This window comes from Furipterus horrens, unplaced genomic scaffold (assembly GCF_987537825.1).
Source record: "Furipterus horrens unplaced genomic scaffold, mFurHor1.1.pri manual_scaffold_5, whole genome shotgun sequence".
NCBI lineage: Eukaryota > Metazoa > Chordata > Mammalia > Chiroptera > Furipteridae > Furipterus > Furipterus horrens.
Genome location: NW_028327175.1, coordinates 178,791,750 through 178,810,738, shown reverse-complemented (window position 1 = coordinate 178,810,738; position 18,989 = coordinate 178,791,750). Strand labels below are relative to the sequence as shown.

General features: G+C 43.5%; 1 protein-coding gene across 1 annotated transcript in view; it reads right to left on the bottom strand.

Moving 5' to 3' along the window:
* CHAT (choline O-acetyltransferase) overlaps positions 1 to 18,659 on the bottom strand; it is a 63,648-nt gene extending 44,989 nt beyond the window's left edge. The window contains exons 1-6 of the mRNA XM_090279522.1: positions 18,558 to 18,659; positions 15,582 to 15,773; positions 14,782 to 14,900; positions 13,233 to 13,286; positions 3,324 to 3,504; positions 2,086 to 2,263 (exon numbers count right to left, since the gene is read on the bottom strand). Coding sequence (XP_090135648.1) covers positions 2,086 to 2,263; positions 3,324 to 3,504; positions 13,233 to 13,286; positions 14,782 to 14,900; positions 15,582 to 15,773; positions 18,558 to 18,623 — 790 coding nt within the window. The 5' untranslated portion in view covers positions 18,624 to 18,659. The remainder of the gene's footprint in view (positions 1 to 2,085; positions 2,264 to 3,323; positions 3,505 to 13,232; positions 13,287 to 14,781; positions 14,901 to 15,581; positions 15,774 to 18,557) is intronic.
* Between the last annotated feature and the right edge of the window lie 330 nt (positions 18,660 to 18,989).

Below are 18,989 nucleotides of genomic sequence, written 5' to 3'. Positions count from 1 at the left end.
TCAAGTGCTATTAACAAATTAATTCTGATTAGTGCAGCACAGTCACTGAGATCTCAAGGCAATCCTAGCAGTCCTTCAGGGAGATGGCTTGGCCTGGCCTGCTAATGAAGTGGAAACCATACTGGAAGCAGAAGCGATCATTTTGATGCCTATTGCTGGCTCTGGAGGGATTTGATTATACCATTGTCTCCTAAGGGAATTAACTGACTTTCAAATAATAAATTATTAATTCCCTAACTTGGCAGTTAGGTCCGTGAGAACAGGCTCAGCTCTCAAACTTCACTGTGGCCTGTGCAACTCCCTATTTCGAACCAAGCATTCATGGGTGCCCAAAAGTGAATGAAAGAATAGTTAACTGGAAAGTGGGAAATAAGTCTTGGACCCAGTATCCTTAATAACCCTTCAGTCTTTTGTTTAAAAAATAAAATTGAACCCTTGGCACAGTAGGTTCAAAGTTAAACCAAACTGATAAGATCCCTGTTCTCCTGGACCTTACTGACTGAGGATGTCTGGGGGGCAGATAATAAATAAGAATCAAATAAATGAAAATCTGACTTCAGCAAGTGAAAAATGCAATCAAGATGAGAAAACAGGACAAAGTGACAGAGTATGATTGGGGAGAAATGTTCAAGGGGGGTCCTGAGGTGGTGACACCTGAGCTGAGCTCTGAATAGTGCAAAGAGCCAGCCAGCCCTATGGGAAGAACTTTCTAGGAAGAGGGATCAGAAAAGGCAAGTGCCTGTTGAAGAGAGCCAGGCCCCACTACCTCCTTATTCTCCCAGTACATTCAGCATTGCCATCCTTGCCAGCCAGGTTGCTGTCCTCATGGTACTGGGCAGGGAAGATGTCCTGATGGGCAGTTAGCTTTGCCCACAGTCAGTCTGCCAGCTTTGATGCTATCCATCCCTCTTGTCACTCTCCCTCATGTCACAGGGTTTTCCACAATTTCCACCTCTTCCAACAAAACATTTTGAAAGCTTGCCAATTAGAAGCCCTTATTTAGCACCTGCTGTCTCTATTACCTTACATTAGTAGATGTCACATTACTATGTATTTGACCTGCTCTCTTTTCCTGTTGCTATCTAGTGGGATCAAGAGTAAGTGCTTCTCCCTATCTCATACACTCCCCAGGCCTAGCCCAGGTCCTCTGAGAGACACTTAGAGAGTCTAGATCGGTGGTTCTCAACATTCCTAATGCTGCGACCCTTTAATACAGTTCCTCATGTTGTGGTGACCCTCAACCATAACTAAAGCATAGTGATTAATCACAAAAACAATATGTAATCATATATGTGTTTTCCGATGGTCTTAGGTGACCCCTGTGAAAGGGTCATTCGACCCCTAAAGGGGTCACGACCCACAGGTTGAGAACCGCTGGTCTAGATGAACACCTGACCAAATGAAAAGCTGAGGGGCATATGGAGGCTCACAGAAAACTCACCTCTCATCCAGGAGTCTCTAACATAGGCAGGAAAGGAAGACTCTCTGTCCAGTTTCTGGTAATAGAGCTGGCTTTGGATTTGAAAAGTAGTTTCCAGAGAATGACTTTAAAATGTTAAGGCAATACTGGATTTCTTATAGGGGTACTTTGAAATTTTCAGCTTAAAGATGAAAAGTTTTAGGACTGAAAATTCACATAAAGAAGGCAACCAACCACCCTCCTAGAGGTGGGCTCCATCCCAAATCTTCATCTGAGAGCTCTCCCAGTGACTCAGACCCTTAAAATTATGAGAGCCATTCGTGCCAACAAGTAAAACACAAGTAAAATTGCTGCCAGCCTTCCTCCAGCTTGAAATCTTCCTGCCCCCAGCACTCCCAGACACCCCAGAATTCCAGTGCTAGTTAGCTTCCCCTAGAAAGCTAGAGTATTGTCAGATGATATAAGAGGGTACCAAAGGTGCTTTTAGTGTCAAGACACCTCTACCAACAGCAACACTTGCTACTGGGTCCTGAGTTGGTGTGAGGCCTCAGCTCCCCATGCAATGGCAAATGGGGATGAAGCATGGTGCCCAACCCTGGAGGAAGGAAAGCCAATGGGAGCAAGGATGAGATGAATGTGGAGATGCTCTGGGCACTGCTGCTGACCTTTCACGAGGACTGTTCTGGCCTCAGCCCACTGGCTCCTCCCGTCTGATGTCAGCAGGCCGATTGGAGGCAAGTGTTCATCCTCATTGGAAGCCATTTTGACTATCTTTCTCAACTGAGTGAACAGATCCCCCTCACTGAGATGGCGGAAATTAATGACAACATCCAAGACAAAGAACTGTGGGGGAAACAGGTCAAAGACATCACTCATGGTAGCTGGCCCAAAGTGCCAGGCCTTCATTGAACCTTCACATCTGAGAACATATGGAGATGCTCAGGCCCAAGGTTCCCAAGGTATGTGATGGCTCTGAAGAGTCACAATTTGGGGATCAAAACTCTGTCAACTGTGTTGGATTCCATGCTGCTCCAATTCAAAGAAGTCCAGATTAAACTTAGCTAAAAGGACACTTGCTTTTGTGGTTCCTAATTCATATAAAGCCATTATGTTTGCAGGGAATTGAATATAAATTGACACAATCACTTTCGGGGAAAAATTTCTATTAAAACTAAAAATTTACTTATCCCTATGACCCAACAATTGCTTTTATAAATACATATTTAAGCCTAAGGCTCAGAGAAACATATACCTTTGTGTCCCAAAAGACATATAAAGGAATGTGCATATCAGCATTGTTTGCAGTAGCAAAATGGTAGAGGAGCCCAAATGTCTACAGTAGGAAATGGCTAAGTAAAGTGTAGTGTACTTGTCCAGTGCATGTCTACCCAGCAGTTGAAAGGAATGAACTAGCTCTATAAACAGCTACAGGGATAGATCTCAAACCCACTAGTGAGTAGAGGGGGTAAAGAAAAACCAAAACAACAACAACAACAACAACAAAAAGGAAGTCTCAGCAGAGTATAAAGCTGTCTTCCTGGCGTATAATCTTAGAAGGCCATGGCCTGAGTGACTGCATGTGGAGGTCTGAGGCCATAATCGGTCTCATTAATTACCCCGAGTCCATCCATCCAGGTAGCATTTTTTACCTGACCTGGTTGGTCAAGGCTGGAATGGGAGCCCACTGAAGGTGTTTTTAATGATGACTCCTCATTCTTAAAATCTAACCAGTGGAGAGAAATGGAACTGACAGGGAATCAGGAAGTCCCATTTGGGGACCACTCTGCCCCAACTCACTGTGTGACTCAGGGAGGTGGCTGAGCACCCTTAGAAAAGCAGGAATAGATGAGTACACATGTGCCCTCCCCAAGCCCAAGAGGCTGCAGCAGCAAGGGGCACTTACCTGGTTGCAGCAGGCCACAATGATATGCTCTGGCTCAGGCATGATACTGCTCTTCTGGGACACCAGTGTGTCCTGGGTGTGGCCAGGGAGGCGGTAAGAGGAGAAGAGCCCATAGTATTGCTTCATACAGAGCTGCTGACCTGACAGCTGACCCTTGGCACAGTCAGTGGGGATGGAGTGACTGGAGGGGGAGAGTAGGAGAAAGGAAGGAAATCAAAATTGGTTTTACTGTATCTTGATTAGGAAAAGCAGGGCACAAAAATCAGAAATGCATTGTGATGGCAGTCAGAGCTAGACTTTTCACTTTTAAAGTAGTAGAATGTACCCTGGCCAGTGTGGCTCAGTGGACTGAATGCCAGCCTGTGAACCAAAGGGTTGCCAGTTCGATTCCCAGTCAGGGCACATGCTGAAGTTGTGGGCCAGGTCACCAGATGGGGGAGCATGAGAGGCAACTACACATTGAGGTTTCTCTCCCTCTTTTTCTCCCTTCCCCTCTCTCTAAAAATAAATAAATAAAATCTTTAAGAAAATAAATAAATAAAGTAGTGGAATGTCCCATTTCCATGGTCAAGGAGACCCTCAGGGTTTTCTCACATCTTACCCCTGCCTCATGCACTACAGTGCAGACCTTACCAAAAGCTTATGCTAATCTTTGCTTGGCATGCCTTCACCCCAACCTTGCACTCAACTTATGTGTTTCAAAAACCCCTTCCACTCTTGAAGAGCCTACTAGTTCATCACCTCAGAGAGTCCTCTGAGTTCAAGACAGAAAATTCATTTTCCTGTGGTCTCAGCATGTCCTGTGTTCTACCTCCCTCCCTCTCCCTCATCTTCTTTCTTCCCCTTATTTCTCTTCCCTTCCTTCCCTCCACCCTTTCAGACAACAAATATTATTGAGCACTCCTTTGTGCCAGGCACCATTCTGAGATCTAGGGAATATAGTAGCAAATAAGACATGAGTTTACTACTCCAATGGGGTGCAGAGAACAAGAAGAAAACTAGTAAATGTGAGGGCTTCAAGTAGAGATCCAGGGTGACAAGGAGAAGTGGCCAGGGACAGTCTCACTGATGACCAGATGTTTGAGCTGAGCCCTGAGGGTAAGAGGAGAGCTGAGAAGAGCTGAGGCCCATCAAGGTGGCTGGCTGGTGCCCTATGACACTTATGCTCCAATTGTGGGTATTAAATTAAATTGTAATGACCAACCCATAACAGAGTGAGCATAGGAATCCAGATGGAGCTTTCAGAAACACTGTGCTAGCTGAAAAGAGGAATTTTATGTCTGTTGAACCTAATAGTAAAAGCAATCTCATCACAAGTCAGAACACAAAACAAGTCTCAATAAATTTAAGAAGATTGATCGTATCAAGCATCTCCTCTGACCACAATGTTTTTAAACTAGAAATCGATTACAATAAAAAAACTGAAAAGCTCATAAACATGGAGGCTAAATAACATGTTACTAAACAATGAATGGGTTAACAATGAGATCAAGGAAGAAATCAAAAGATACCTTAAGGCAAATGAAAATGGGACCACAACAACCCAAAATCTAAGGGACAGCAAAAGATGTCCTAAGAGGGGAAATCATAGCATTACAGGTCTATCTCAAAAAACAAAACAAAAAGAAAAAAACACAAGAAAAACTTAAAATAACCAATCTAACCTTACACATAGAAGAACTAGGAAAAAACAACAAACAAAGCCCAAAGAGAGTAAAAGAAAGAAAATAATAAAGGTCAGAGTAAAAATAAATGAAATGAGAATCTAAAATATACAAAACAATGCAACAGATCTCTAAATATTTATTTCATATCCTGCTACTTTACTCAATTTATTTATCACTTCTAGTAGTTTTTTGATGAAATTTTTACGGTTCTCAATGAAACCAAGAGCTGATTCTTTGAAAAAAATAAACAAGATTGATATATCATCACCCAGACTCATAAAAAAAAAAGAGAGAGTATCTAAATAAGTAAAATCAGTGATGAAAGAGAAGTAACAACTGACACCCCAGAAAAGCAAAAGATTGTAAAAAATATATATATTACAAAGACCTATATGCCAACAAATTGGACAATCTGAAAGAAATGGATAAATTCCTATAAACATATTATCTTCTAAAAGTGAATCAGGAAGAATCAGAAAATCTGAGCAGACTGATTACAATTAACAAAATCAAAATGGTAATCAAAAAATTCCCAGCATACAAATTCCCTGGACCAGATGGCTTCACAGGTGAATTTTACCAAACATTCAAAAAACGAACTCCTATCCTTTTATCCCTCAAAATTCAAGAGTAGAGAAGACTCCCGATGTCATTTTATGAAGGCATAATTATCCTAATTCCAAAAGCAAATAAAGACACTGCCAAGAAAGAAAAGTATAGGCCAATATCCCTGATAAACATAGATGCTAAAATCCTCAACAAGATATTAGCAAACCAAACCCAGCAATACATTAAAAAGATCATAAGCCATGATCAAATGAGATTTTTTTCTGAAATGAAAGGTTGGTAAAATATCTACAAATTAATAAACAGGATACACCACATAAACAAAAAGAAGGATAACAACTAAGAAGGAATACAACTACTGCAAAACCAGAAATAACCAGAAGTTCCAGAAAATAAATGGAAGTCCAATGTATGAAGTTATAAACAAGTGGTGCTTGTCTGGACAGGTAGGAGGGGCAAGACTGGGGAGAAAAGTTCAAGCTGTGCTGCCCACGGTAGCAGCAGTGATGGAGGCAGGACAGAGGTAAGTACAGACACCTGTATTTAGGGGAAGACGAGAAGTGCCTGGGGAGCACCCCTGGCTGCAGACCAGACCCATCAGCTTGCCATTCCAAAGTTGGGGAAGGCAGACCTCTATTGCCTTGGATTGTGAGGCCCGGAAGGGGTGGAGATGAAGAAGGAGGTTCCTGGCCTCTCAGCGGAGAGCGAACGGCAGAAAACCATCATGGACCCGCACCCCCGCAGAAAATGCCGCAGCGTGGTGAGATGGGTCACTCAGCTGTGATGAGTGCACGGGGCTCTGCCTCCTATAGCATAGGAGGTGTGACAGCCCTGCCCAGGAAGCAAAGGTAAACACAAAACAGTCAGGATGGCACAGATCATGATAGAGATCCCAGTGACGCAGCTGACCAGACAGCAAATATCTAATCTAACGAAGCAGCAGATAGGAAATCTTTCTGAGACTCAGTTCAGAGCTTTGATTATAAAAATGCTTACAGACCTAACAACAGATATTAAACAAGACAGGGAAGGAATGAAGGCTAGTCCTGCTGAAATGAATGAAAACACATACAAAACTAGTGGTGAGGGCAAGAAAATCAGGGATCAAATCAACAAATTGGAACATACGGATGGAACAGTCAACCAGTGCAGAAAGAGGAAATGAGAAGTGAGGAAAATGAGGAGAGGTCCAGAAATTTATCGACAGCTATAAGCGGGCCAACATCTGAATCATAGGGCCACCAGAAGGTGAAGAAGAACTAGAAATGGAAAAATTATTTGAAAAAATAATGAAGCAGAACTTCCCAAACTTGGGGAAGGAAATAGACTTACAGGTCCAGGAAGCACAGAGAGTTCCAAAAAAACTGGACCCAGGGAGAACCACACCAAGACACATTATAATCAAAATGTCAAAAATTAAGGATAAAGAGAGAATCTTAAAAGCAGCAAGAGAGACTAGAATTACATACAAAGGGGTCCCAATTAGACTATCAGCTGATTTCTCAAAAAAAACTCTGCAGGCAAGAAGGGACTGGCAAGAAATATTTAAAGTAATGAAAAGCAGAAACCTACAACCACGATTACTCTATCCAGCAAAATGGTCATTCAGAATAGAAGGGCAGAGAAAGTGCTTCCAGGACAAAGTAAAACTGAAGGAGTTCATCAAATCCAAATCACTGTTGTATAAAATGTTAAAGGACTTGTTTAGGAGAAGGAGGATCAAAATTATGAACATTAAAATGAAAACTGTATCACAACAACAGAAACTAGGGAATTGAAACAAAGGCAGACTAAGTAAGCAACGAGAGTGGGAAAAGAATTCTAGGTATGGGGAACATTATGGGGGGAGGTAAGTGGGGAGGGGGAAGGAGGGAAAGGGAGGGAGATGGTACAGGAATTAAGAAGCATAGTAGGAAGGAGTGGAGTAGATAGGAAGATGTTGAGAAGAACTATATGCACAACCAATGGACATCGACTACGGGGGGAGGACAACTGGAGGGAGGGGGGTCACTGGGTGGAGGGGAACAAAGGGAAAAGAAATTCAGACAACTGTAATAGCATAAACAATAAAGCATATTAAAAAAACAAGAAGGATAAAAACCATGTTGTTATATCAATAGATGCAAAAATAACATTTGATAAAATTCAGCACCCATTTATGATTAAAAACTCTGAGCAAAGTGGGAATAGAGGAAACATACCTTAACATAATAAAGGTTATATATGACAAACTTATTGCCAGGATCATACTCAACGGGCAAAAACTACAAGTGTTTCCCCCAAAATCAGGAACAAAACAGAGATGTCCACTTTCATCACTCTAAATCAACCCAGTACTGAAAGTCCTAGCCATACCAATCTAACAATAAGAAGAAATAAAAGGCATTCAAATTATAAAGAAAGAAGTAAAACTGTCATTGTTTGAAGATGACTTGATACTGTATATAGAGAACCCTAAAAATTCCACCAAAAAACAACTAGAACTGATAAATGAATTTACTAAAGCAACAGGATACAAAAAAAAAATCCAGAAATTGGTTGCACTTTCATACAACAAAAATGAACTATGAGAAAGGGAAACTATTTGATATTTACAATTGTATCAAATAAAATAAAGTACCTAAGAATAAAATTAACCAAGAAGGTAAAAGACCTGTATTCAAAAAATTATGAAACACTGAAGAGAAGGTACAAATAAAAGCAAGTATATATGTGCTCATGAGCAGGAAAAATTAACATTTTAAAAATGTCCATACTACCCAAACCAATATACAGATTCATCACAATACTATCAAATCCCAATGGTGTACTTCACAGAACTAAAACAAATAATCCTACAATTTATATGGAATCACAAAGGACCCCAAATATATATAGCAATCATGAGAAAGAAGAACAGAGTTGTAGATATCATGCTACCTGATATCAAACTATACTGTATACAAGGTTATAGCTTCAAAACATCACGGTAATGGCATAAAAACAGTCATATAGATCAAAGGAACAGAATAAAGAGTCCAGGCCAAGCCATGGGCATCTCTCAGGATAATTGACATAAGTGCCACAAGACATAAGGTAAGAAAAAATCCCACCACAAGAAGAGAAAATATGAGCTGGGACATCCTGCTGTCAATGCTAAGATTGGTCCCTACTAATACTGGTCCCCGCTGCATACACAACAGTCTGCATGCAGGAGGCAACAAAAAGTACTGAGCCTTGACGTTGGGTGTGGACAACTTCTCCTGGAGGTCGGAGTGTTGTACATGCAAACAAACATTGTTGATGTTGTCTACAATGCATCCAACAACAAAATGGTTCATACCAAGACCCTAGTAAGTGCTGCATCATGCTCATTGACAGCACACTATACTGATAGTGAAATGAGCACCACTAGGATCTTCCCCTAGGCCTCAAGAAGAGGGTCAAGCTGACTCCTGAGAGGGAAGAGATTTTAAACAAAAAATGATAAAAAAAATTCAGAAGAAATATGATGAAAGGAAAAAGAATGCCACAAACAGCAGTCTTCTAGAGGAGCAGTTCCAGCAGGGCAAGTTTCTTGCTTGCATCCTTCAAGACCAGACCAATGTGGTTTTACAGGTGACTGTGTATTGGAGGGCAAGGAGCTGGAGTTCTGGCTGAGAAAAATCAAGGCTGTGGGAAGGCAAATAAATCCTTCTACCTCCTATCTTAGCGCATGTAATAAAAGTGTTTATTAAAAAAAAATAGAAAGGTCAGAAATAATACCATGCCTATATGGTCAAATATTATATAGCAAAAGAGACCAAGAACATACAAGGAGGTAAAGACAGTCTTTTTAATAAGTGGTGTTGAAAAAATTTAAAAGATAATATGCAAAAACAAAATGAAACTAAACCACTTTCTTACACCATTTATAAGAATAAACTCAAAATGGATTAAAGACTTAAAGGTAAGACTTGACTTCCAGCCAAGATGGAGGCATAGACAGGCATTGTGCATCTCCCTCCACAACTAAGAAGGAATACAACTGCCTCAAAACTAGAAACAACCAGAAGTTCCAGAAAATTAAACTGCATGGAAGTCCAGCAAACAAAGATATAAGAAATACTCATCCAGACAGGTGAGATGGGCAGAGCCGGGGTGGAGAGGATGCGGTGTGGTGGCAGCAGCAGTGGCAGCATCAGCAGACTGGTGGAAAGCACAGTCACACATTTTAAAAAGTCAGGAGGGACACCTGGGGAGCACTCCCAGCTCCTCACTGGACCTCACAGCTCACGGTCCCAGCACCAGAAAAAATCAAGCCTCGTTGTTTCCGACTGTGCAGACCATTGGAGGTTGGGGTGGATGAAGAAACTGTCAGTGTCTCAGCAGAGTCCACTTGTTTAAAGGGCCCCCATGGTCCTAGAACATCCACAGACCCACCCACTTTGGGAACGATGGCCATGGCAACAGCTAGAGAGGCACCAGTTCCATAAAGAAGTGGGAGAAGTGCCTGGATAAGGGGCAAGTGCTGGTCAGGTAACATTGTTCCCTCTCAGATGCCCCCCTGCCACATACAGCATTACAACGTGGTGAAACAGGTCACCCTGTACTGACAAATCCCTAAGACTCCGTCCCTTAAACATAACAGGAGCAACAGCTCTACCTAAGACACAGAGGTCAACAAACACAGGAGCCTGTCAGAATGACAAGACAGAGAAGTATGGACCAAAAGGGGAAATGGATCAAGGTTCCAGTGGAACAACTAAGCGACAAGGAGATACCCAACCTAACAGATGAGGAGATAGACAACCTAACAGCTGTAGAATTCAAAACACTGGTGATAAAGATGGTCACAGGCTTGACAGATATGCTTGAGTATGGCAAACGCATAAGAGAAGAAGTGGAGGCTATGCTAAATTAAATGGAGGAAAATCCATACAAAACCAATGGTGAAGGGAAGGAAACTGGAGTTCAAATCAATGATTTGGAACATAAGGAAGAAAAAAACAGTCAACCAGTGCAGAATGAGGAAGCAAGAATTGAAAAAAATGAGGAAAACTTCCCAAATTTTGTGAAGGAGATGGACATACGGGTCCGGGAAGCACGGAGGGTCCCAGGTGAGCTGGACCCAGAGGAGACCACACCAGGACACATCATGATTGAGATGCCAAAGGGGAAAGATAAAGACAGAGTCCTGGGGGCAGCAAGAGAGAGGCGGAGAGTTACCTGCAGGGGGGTGCCTATAGGACTATAAGCTGATTTCTCAGAGGACACTCTGCAGGCAGGAAGGGACTGGTAAGCAGTATTCAATGTGATGAAAGGCAACCTGCACTGAGAATTACTCTATCCAGCAAGGCTATCATTTGGAATGGAAGGGCAGATGAAGTTCTTCCCAGACAAGGTAAAGCTAAAGGAGCTCATCATCACCAAGTCATTATTATATGAAATGTCAAAGGGACTTACTTAAGGAAAAGAAGATCAAAACTACGAACACTAAAATGACAACAAACTCACAACTATCAACAACTGAATCTAAAAAAGAAAAACAAAATTCAACTAAGCAAACCAGAATACGAATAGAATCATAGGTATGGAGATCATTGGGAGGGTTATCATCTGGGAGGGGGGAGGAGGAGAAATGGGGAAATGGTGCAGGGATTAAGAAGCATAATCAGTTGGTACAAAATAGACAGGGGGAACTTAAGAATAATATAGGAAAGTGTGAAGCCAACAAACTTATATTCATGACCCATGGACATGAACTAAGGGGGGGTGGGATTGCTGGAGGGAAGGGAATTACTGGGCAGAGGGGAGCAATGGGGGAAAAATTGTAACTACTGTAACAACATAAACAATAAGATATACTTTAAAAAAAGGTAACACTTGAAACCATAAAACTCCTAAAAAAACATAGACAGTAAAATCTCAGATATTTCTCATAGCAATATTTTTTTCTAATATATCTTCTTGGGCAAGAGAAACAAAAGAAAAAAAGTAAATAAATGGGACTACATCTACATAAGAAGTTTTTCATGGCAAAGAAAACCATCAATAAATGAAAAGGCAACCCATGAAATTGAATGGGAGAACATATTTGCCAATGCTACATCAGCTAAGGGGTTAATATCCAAAATATATAAATAATTTATACAACTCAACACTAAAAAAAAAAAAAAAAAAAAAAATCCATTAAAAAAATGGGCTTGGACCCAAATAGACGGTTTTCCAAAGAGGACATATAGATGGCCAACAGACATATGAAAAGATGTTTAACATCATTAATCATCCAAGAAATGCATATTAAAGCCACAATGAGATATCACTATCAGAATGGCTATCACCAGTAAATCAACAAACAAGTTTTGGTGAAGATGTGGAGAAAAGGAAACCCCTGTGCTCTATTGGTGGGAATGCAGAATGGTGCAGCCACTATGGAAAACTCTATGGAGATTCCTCAAAAAGTTAAAAATGAAACTGCCTTATGAACCAACAATTCCACTTCTGGGAATACAACCAAAGAAACTCAAAACACTAATTTGAAAGAATATACACACCCTTATGTTCACTGCAGCGTTATTTACAATAGCCAAGATATCGAAGCAATCCAAGTGCCTATCAATCAAGCACTTGGTAAAAATGTGGTGATACATGTATACAATGGAATATTACTCAATCATGAAAAAGAAAGGAATCTTACCATTTGCGACAACATGGATGGACCTAGAGAATATTATGCTAAGTGAAATAAGTCAGTCAGAGAAATATAAATACCATATTATTTCACTTATATGTGGAATCTAAAGAACAATGTAAATGAACAAAGGAAACAGAAACAGACTCAGGGATACAGAGAACAGATTGATAGTTGTCAGAGGAGAGGGGTGTTGGGGGACTGAGTGAAAAAGGTAAAGGGATTGAGAAGTAATGATTGGTAGTTATGAAACAGTCACGGAGATGTAAAGTACAGCATAGGTAATATAGTCAATAATATTGCAATAACTTTGTATAGTGCCAGGTGGGTCCTAGAAATAACAGGGGAACACTTTGTAAAGCATGTGATTGTCTAACCACTTATCTGTACACCTGAAACTAATACAAAATAATATTGAATGTAAATTGTAGTTGAAAAATAAAAATTATCATAAAGTTAAAGTCTAATTTTTAAAAAAAGTGGTCTTGTATTTTGTACTTATGTACCATTTTCTACTAATTTATTTTTGTAGTGTTTTAAAAACATTTTATAAAATTAAAAAACACCCCAGATTGTTTGATAAACACTGTTTTAAGGCAGAAAGGAAATCGGGGTTGAAGCCAAGTAAGCAGGCTCAGACTGAGACCATTTCCCTCAAGTAGCAGGTGGCAACGCTAACTCTCCCTTCTCCACCGTCTTGTGTGTTCTCTAGATTCCTGATATATATACTCTATGTACATATAAGGTATGGAGGAAGGGGAGCATTTTAAAAGGATCAAGGTAGGATAGTGCTTATACCAGAAAGAACCATTAATGGTTGGGCCAGCTGGAGTAAAGGTCATCCTGATGCATGGGGTGGGTGGGGTCCTATCTACTCTGTGACAGGAGCTAGAAACACAAAGCTGAAAAAAGACAAGTTCCCTGCCCTATAGGGCTCCTTGTTTAGTGTGGCAGGGAGACAAATGAATGAACAGGCTGTGCCAGAACAGAGTACTACCTTCCCCAGGCTGAGCCCAATACTACCTGTCCAGCAGGGCCTTGTAGTTGAGCACTCCAGAGATGAGGTTGGCAGCAAACCTGCAGAGAGAGATATGGCCTTAGCCTCTCCCTCAGGAGCCCAGGTTCCCTCTCTCTATATATAATCTTTCTTTCTCCTTCTTTCCTTCTTCCTTTCTTTCTGCCCACCTCCTTCTCTCCCTCTCCTCTTTCTCTCCCTTCCTCTCCCTCTCTCTCTCTCTCTTTCTCTCTCTCTCAAACTCAATAACCACTCACCAGATGCCAGGTCTTGGTAGTGCCCCAATAGGAGGAGATACCTGCTGCCTTCCACCCATCTCTATACTGTCAGTCCTTCACAAGCTTCGGATTAAAAGTGGTCCCCTGGAAAGAACTTCCAGGAGGAAAGGAAACTAGAATGTGAGTGAGGAGCAAAAGGAGGAGGGAGAGGAAGCCAGGAGAGGCCACAGAGCAGGCAGGAACAAGTTAGAAAATCAGGGGTAGGTGTTTCCTAAGAAAGGCTTATGCTGGGGCTGGACTGGGCCAGGACCTAGGGGTTGTAGGAAATTCAGTCTCCTGGGAAAAGTCAGTAATTTGGTTTCCTAAGTGCTAATGAAAAGGAAAGTGGGTACTGCAGGGAAAAGGCACCAGAGAACCATGCCATGGAATCATGTCATCTTAACTGTTCATGGAGGAATGAGCCCTGGCTTAATTGCAACAAGAGAAAACTGCTCACTCAGATGCAATTTTGAGAACTGTTCTCAGAAATCATTCAGCCTTCCACCCATGTTCTTTTGATCAGGGAAGGCCCCGGCTACAGGGGGAAGGGAAAGGCTGTCCCTAGACCTTTGGAATGGTCTTGGTGAGAAAGGACAGGTTGGAGGTCTCCCAAACATAGCTGAGCCCTGCCTGTAGGTTAGGTGGGCCCTGCCTTTTGTTCTTTTCCTTCCTCTGAACTGTCCCCACACTGTGTCCCATTTGAGTCTTAAAGTCAAAGACGCGGATCTGGGTCTAAGTGACTTGCAAGGAGATCCTTTCTCCCTGCCTCACCCTTGCATAAATGGTCCCTCCATTGTCATCAGTGGGCCCAGAAGCCATTCAAGTGACTCAGTGAGCTGTGAAATTGCAGCAGATGGCACAGGATCTGGCAAAGACAGCTGGTGGGAAGAAACCATTGCCAACCCTTTGGAGCCTGTTTAGAGCTGGGGGCTAGAGGGCAGCAGAGGCCTCCCAGATCACCTGAGGCAGTGTGTCCCACCAAGTCCCAGCCTCAAGTACTGGCAAATTAAAGTGTACCCACATCCTTCCAGGGCCTCAGCCTGGTCAAGACTATCATGAGGACATCTGGGGTCACATGCCCTCCATTAATGCCCACCCACCCCAAATGTGTTTGTTCCTCGTGTGCAGCCTTACCTAACCTCTCTCTTGACCCCATGGCCTGGCCTCTGTCTCAGGGCCACTTGGTCTCAGAAAGCTCTGCCAAGACACAAGCTTTAGCTTTTCCTTCCTGGTTCTGGGACCAGGACCCCTACCCCAGGCAAAGTCCCAAGCTGTGAGCCCAAGAGCACAGTGACTTCACCTTAGCTGGTCATTGGTGTCCTGGAAGTGCTGCTGGGAAAATATCACAGCTGGACTAGAGTTGACAGGCAGGGCTAGGCGGTTATTGAGATACATATCATTCAACCAGTACTCAGACACCTGTGGGGGAGAGAAGAGAAGGGGAGCCATTATCCACAAGGGCCATGTACGCTCCCTCCAAGAAAGGGTGCCTTGCTTGTGGAGCACACCAATCCCATCCTGGCAGCTCCAAGAGACAGTTGGGACACTTCACTGGATCATGGACTTCATTCATTCATTCATTCATTCCACAAATGCACACCGGTCCCCAGTTATGTGCTAGGACCATGTGCTTCCAAACCCACATGCCTGTCTTTCATCCTTGCCATGTACTCTCTCCTTTCTTCGCTTCCAGGGTCTTATGTTGGTTGTTTGGTGCTTTATCCATGTCCCCTGCCCATCCTTATAAGGGTCCCATTCCTGCCTTTCATACCTCTCAGTTTCCCTAACCTCATTAATATCTTCTGCTGTCCCATCCCTGTCATCCATCTGTCCCCCAAACTTGTCCTTGTCTGTTCCCATTCTTGTCCCCATCCCTTTCCCCCATCTTTCAGCCCTCTGTCCCCATACCTATCTCACATTCTACATCTTGTCTTTTCCTTGCCTTGGCTCTATCTCTCCCTGATCCCTGTCTCCCATCTGTACCATAGTTACCTACCTGTCCCTCACCCAAATCCTTCTGTCTACAAGTCTACTTCCTGTCCTCCTGCCCCATGGGTCCTATGTCTACCCCTCAGTCAGCCCCCTCCCAACAACTCTTACCCAGTTGGCTGTCATCTCCTGCCGCTCCAGGAGCTTCTGCTGCAGGGTCTCACCGAGACCACCAGGGGCCCCAAACTGCTTCACAATGGCCTGGCTCCGCCTGAACTGCTCCTTGGGCACCAGGTGTTGCATGCACCTCAGATAAGTGGCCAGGGTCTGCTGCAGTGGGGGCACTGGAAGTTTGGGCAGCCTCTGGAAGAGAAGGTTCACAGGCATTTGCTGTGCCTGTCCTTATGTGTGACCCTTGCCTGTCCCCACATTGATGCCTAGCATCTGTTTCCATCTGCTGCCATATTTATTCTCTATCCTGAGACTCCTCTGCTTTCAGGCCTCAGCTCAGCAGAACTGTGAACTTAGGAAGTTCCTGTTTGCTTTATCCCATACATCAGCCCTGCCCCAAAGAGAGGACAAAGTGCAGAGGAAAAAAATCTTGATGCTAGGCAGACCTGGATTCATGCGCTGACCCTGCTGCAACCAGCTGTTTTATTTTAAGCAAATCACTCCTACCTCTGTGTCTCAGTTTCCTTCCCTGTCATATGGGGGTAATAACCTCTACTTCTCATAGGATCAAAGAGATCATTGATGTAAAAATGCTTATCAACCATAGCAAATGAGTCTAAGGTGAAATAGTCCTGCTTTGATATTGACTGCTGATCATTCTTAATTTAGAAACTGTTCCTCAACTGAGACTTCAGAATCCAATTGATCTCTGGATCCAAAGGGTGTGACTCTAATAGAGAAATTTGAATAAGTGAAAGATGGTAGGAGATATAGTTCATTGCTTGTCTTAATAAACAGAATAATGCAAGATGTTTCTTGGGAAGGTGACTCGTGCCTTGGGCTTCTTATTAAATCCTTTCTAGTTATGAAACCCAGAGAAGGGCATTCTGCTCCCTGTGGGTAAGGGGATAGGTGGGGGAAAAGTGCAGTGCAAGTCCTTCCTCTTTTAATCTTTCTAAGTCTCAGCTTCCTCATCCATAAGACATAAATGACAATTCCTACCTGAGAGAATTAGATCAAAAAACCAAATGGCCACAAATAGGCACATTATTAAATGTTATAATGCTAGTCTCCTTATCCTTCCAGAGGAATTCCTAGAAGGAAACTCATAATCTCTGGAGGCCCCCAAAGTATGGAAAGAGTCTGGGCCCAATGCTTTCCAGTTTACCTGCTGTGTTCACCAAGGATCTCACATACATGTTCAACCATTTTATGCCTTAGCCTCATTGACCTATGAGGAAACTTAGACCCAGAGAGTCTACAGATAGTCCAAGGTCTCCCAGAAATGTGATGACAGAGTTGAGACCTGAAATCAGTCTTCATCTAATATTCATTCTGCTCCTTCTTCCTCAGCCATTCTCTTCTTTCTCCTTGCTCTTTTCTATTTCCTTTCCTTCTTCCTCACTTAACAGGTCACAATTAGAAACCAGGACTGTTCATATTATTGCTTAAATTTTACAAAGTTGGATGCCTTCTTTCAGGGGTTTTCCTCTGTAGGGTGATAAGGGCAGTGGATTTCTATCCCAGACAGGCTGTGGAGTGAAGGGGCCTGTTGAAAGCTTTCCTCTGCTCTGCTCTACTGCTGCACAGGCTGGAGCCCCCACAGGTGCCCTGGGCAGATGGAACTGAGTGAACATGCCCTGATAAATGAATGGGGTCCCTCCACTTTCCTGATCCTGTGTCTAGAGTCCACTGCCCTCGAGGGAGGGAGGAGGCTGTCAGTGCTAAGTAAAAGCTGTTGCTACCCTGGGTACTCAAGGATGGGTCTGGAGAGCATTTTAGGCTATCCAGCCCATTCCTGAGAGCCAGGTCCAGGTCCTCCATGTAGCTGCTCTGGTTCCATCTTTCTTCTATTGGGACCTGGGACTCTTTGTGGTGGGTGAGTGAGCAAGTAAGTACAGAAAGCCAAGCCCAGTTGATGGCCTGGCCAAGAGTGGCAGCAGGCCTGGCTGGAGCCCCTGTTAGAAAAAAAGCCACCCTTCTTGGAGGGCTCTGACAGTGCCTTGGGACTCAGCCTGGATCATGGAGAATTGACACATAAAAAGTAACAAGGCAGGAAATCTCTGCTATGAGGTCTCAGCCTCTTGGGGCTCTTTCCAGACTCTCATGGGCTTCTGGCCCACAATGGGAACAGAGGCAAGGACTTGTATTTGTAAGGATCTTTGGATGCTGGGGTCTCAAGTAAAAACATGTCTCCTGGGCAGTTCATGTGAGCCAGGCCCTGAGCTGGACTCAGGTTTCATGGAGAGACAAGGCAGCCACAGTCCAAAGGGAAGGACATGCCAATGAGCAGAAGCAACAACAGAGGTGTCAGCTGCAGTGAGCGGGACAATGTGGTGAGCAACTTTACAGGGAGAAACCAGAAAGTTCTGTCCAGGGTCCAAATGAAGCCTAGGGGAATAGAGAGTGCTGTGGGTATCAAGAAGGTGTCAAGAAGACAAGTGTGGCAAAGGGACCAACATGTGCCACACTGTGGAGATCAAATGTACTGCTCTTAATTCTGGAAGGTGAATGGGGTGGGAGGGAGGATGCTTCCCAGGGAGGGGTGCCTCGTCTCAAGACTCCAGGACTGATCCAGTGACAACAGCTGGGGCCAGGATGTGACAAGGCTTACCTAAGGCAACTCCACTGGCTCAAAGCCGTTGGAAGTGGAAATTGGGGTGAGGGGAAATCCTGAAGGAAAAAAAAGAGAGTCTGGCCTAAGTCAAGGGTTCTTCCTGGACTTCGGGGTTAGGAAGTATGGCCGTCAGCATTCCCTAAGCACTGCTTGAGTCTACTCCTAATGCCCCTATGCCCACCTAGGCTCCTCAACAGGCTCAGGGCAAGGCTGCAGCCTGGGCCTCATGCCCCAGAAGAGGGCAGGACTGGGGGCCAGGCAAGTACTGGGAGCAAATCCAACTCAGTACTGTTCTGGAAGCCAAGGATATGTGAATGGGGAGAGTAGAGATAACAGAGAGGGCTCCAAAAGTCACTCACAGGCTCTTCTTCATTGCTGAGACTTTTTGCTGCCATCTTTTGGGGTTTTTTTTCCAGAATGGGCATCTTGGTGATTCCTGAAACAAAGATACAAATCTGGGGACCAAGATGTGGAAAGGCAACACAACAATGATATAGACGTCCCATGGACACTTCACCTCCTGTAGTCTTATACCCACCTACACCCTGTGAGGATAGAGCTGGCTAGTAGTCTCATTGAGGCCTGGCCCCAATTTTCTGGCCTCAAGATCATTGCCCCCAGACAACAGTGTCCTCTCTGAACCCCAAAATAAAAGGGTGTGAGGTCTGAGGTGAGCCTCCAGCTTGTACCTGCTCCATCAGACTGCTGTCACCCAGACCCAACTGACTGCCCCAGGGTAGTGTAGGAGGCAGCAGGGCTGGGCCTGCCCATTCCTAAGCCACAGTTGCTTT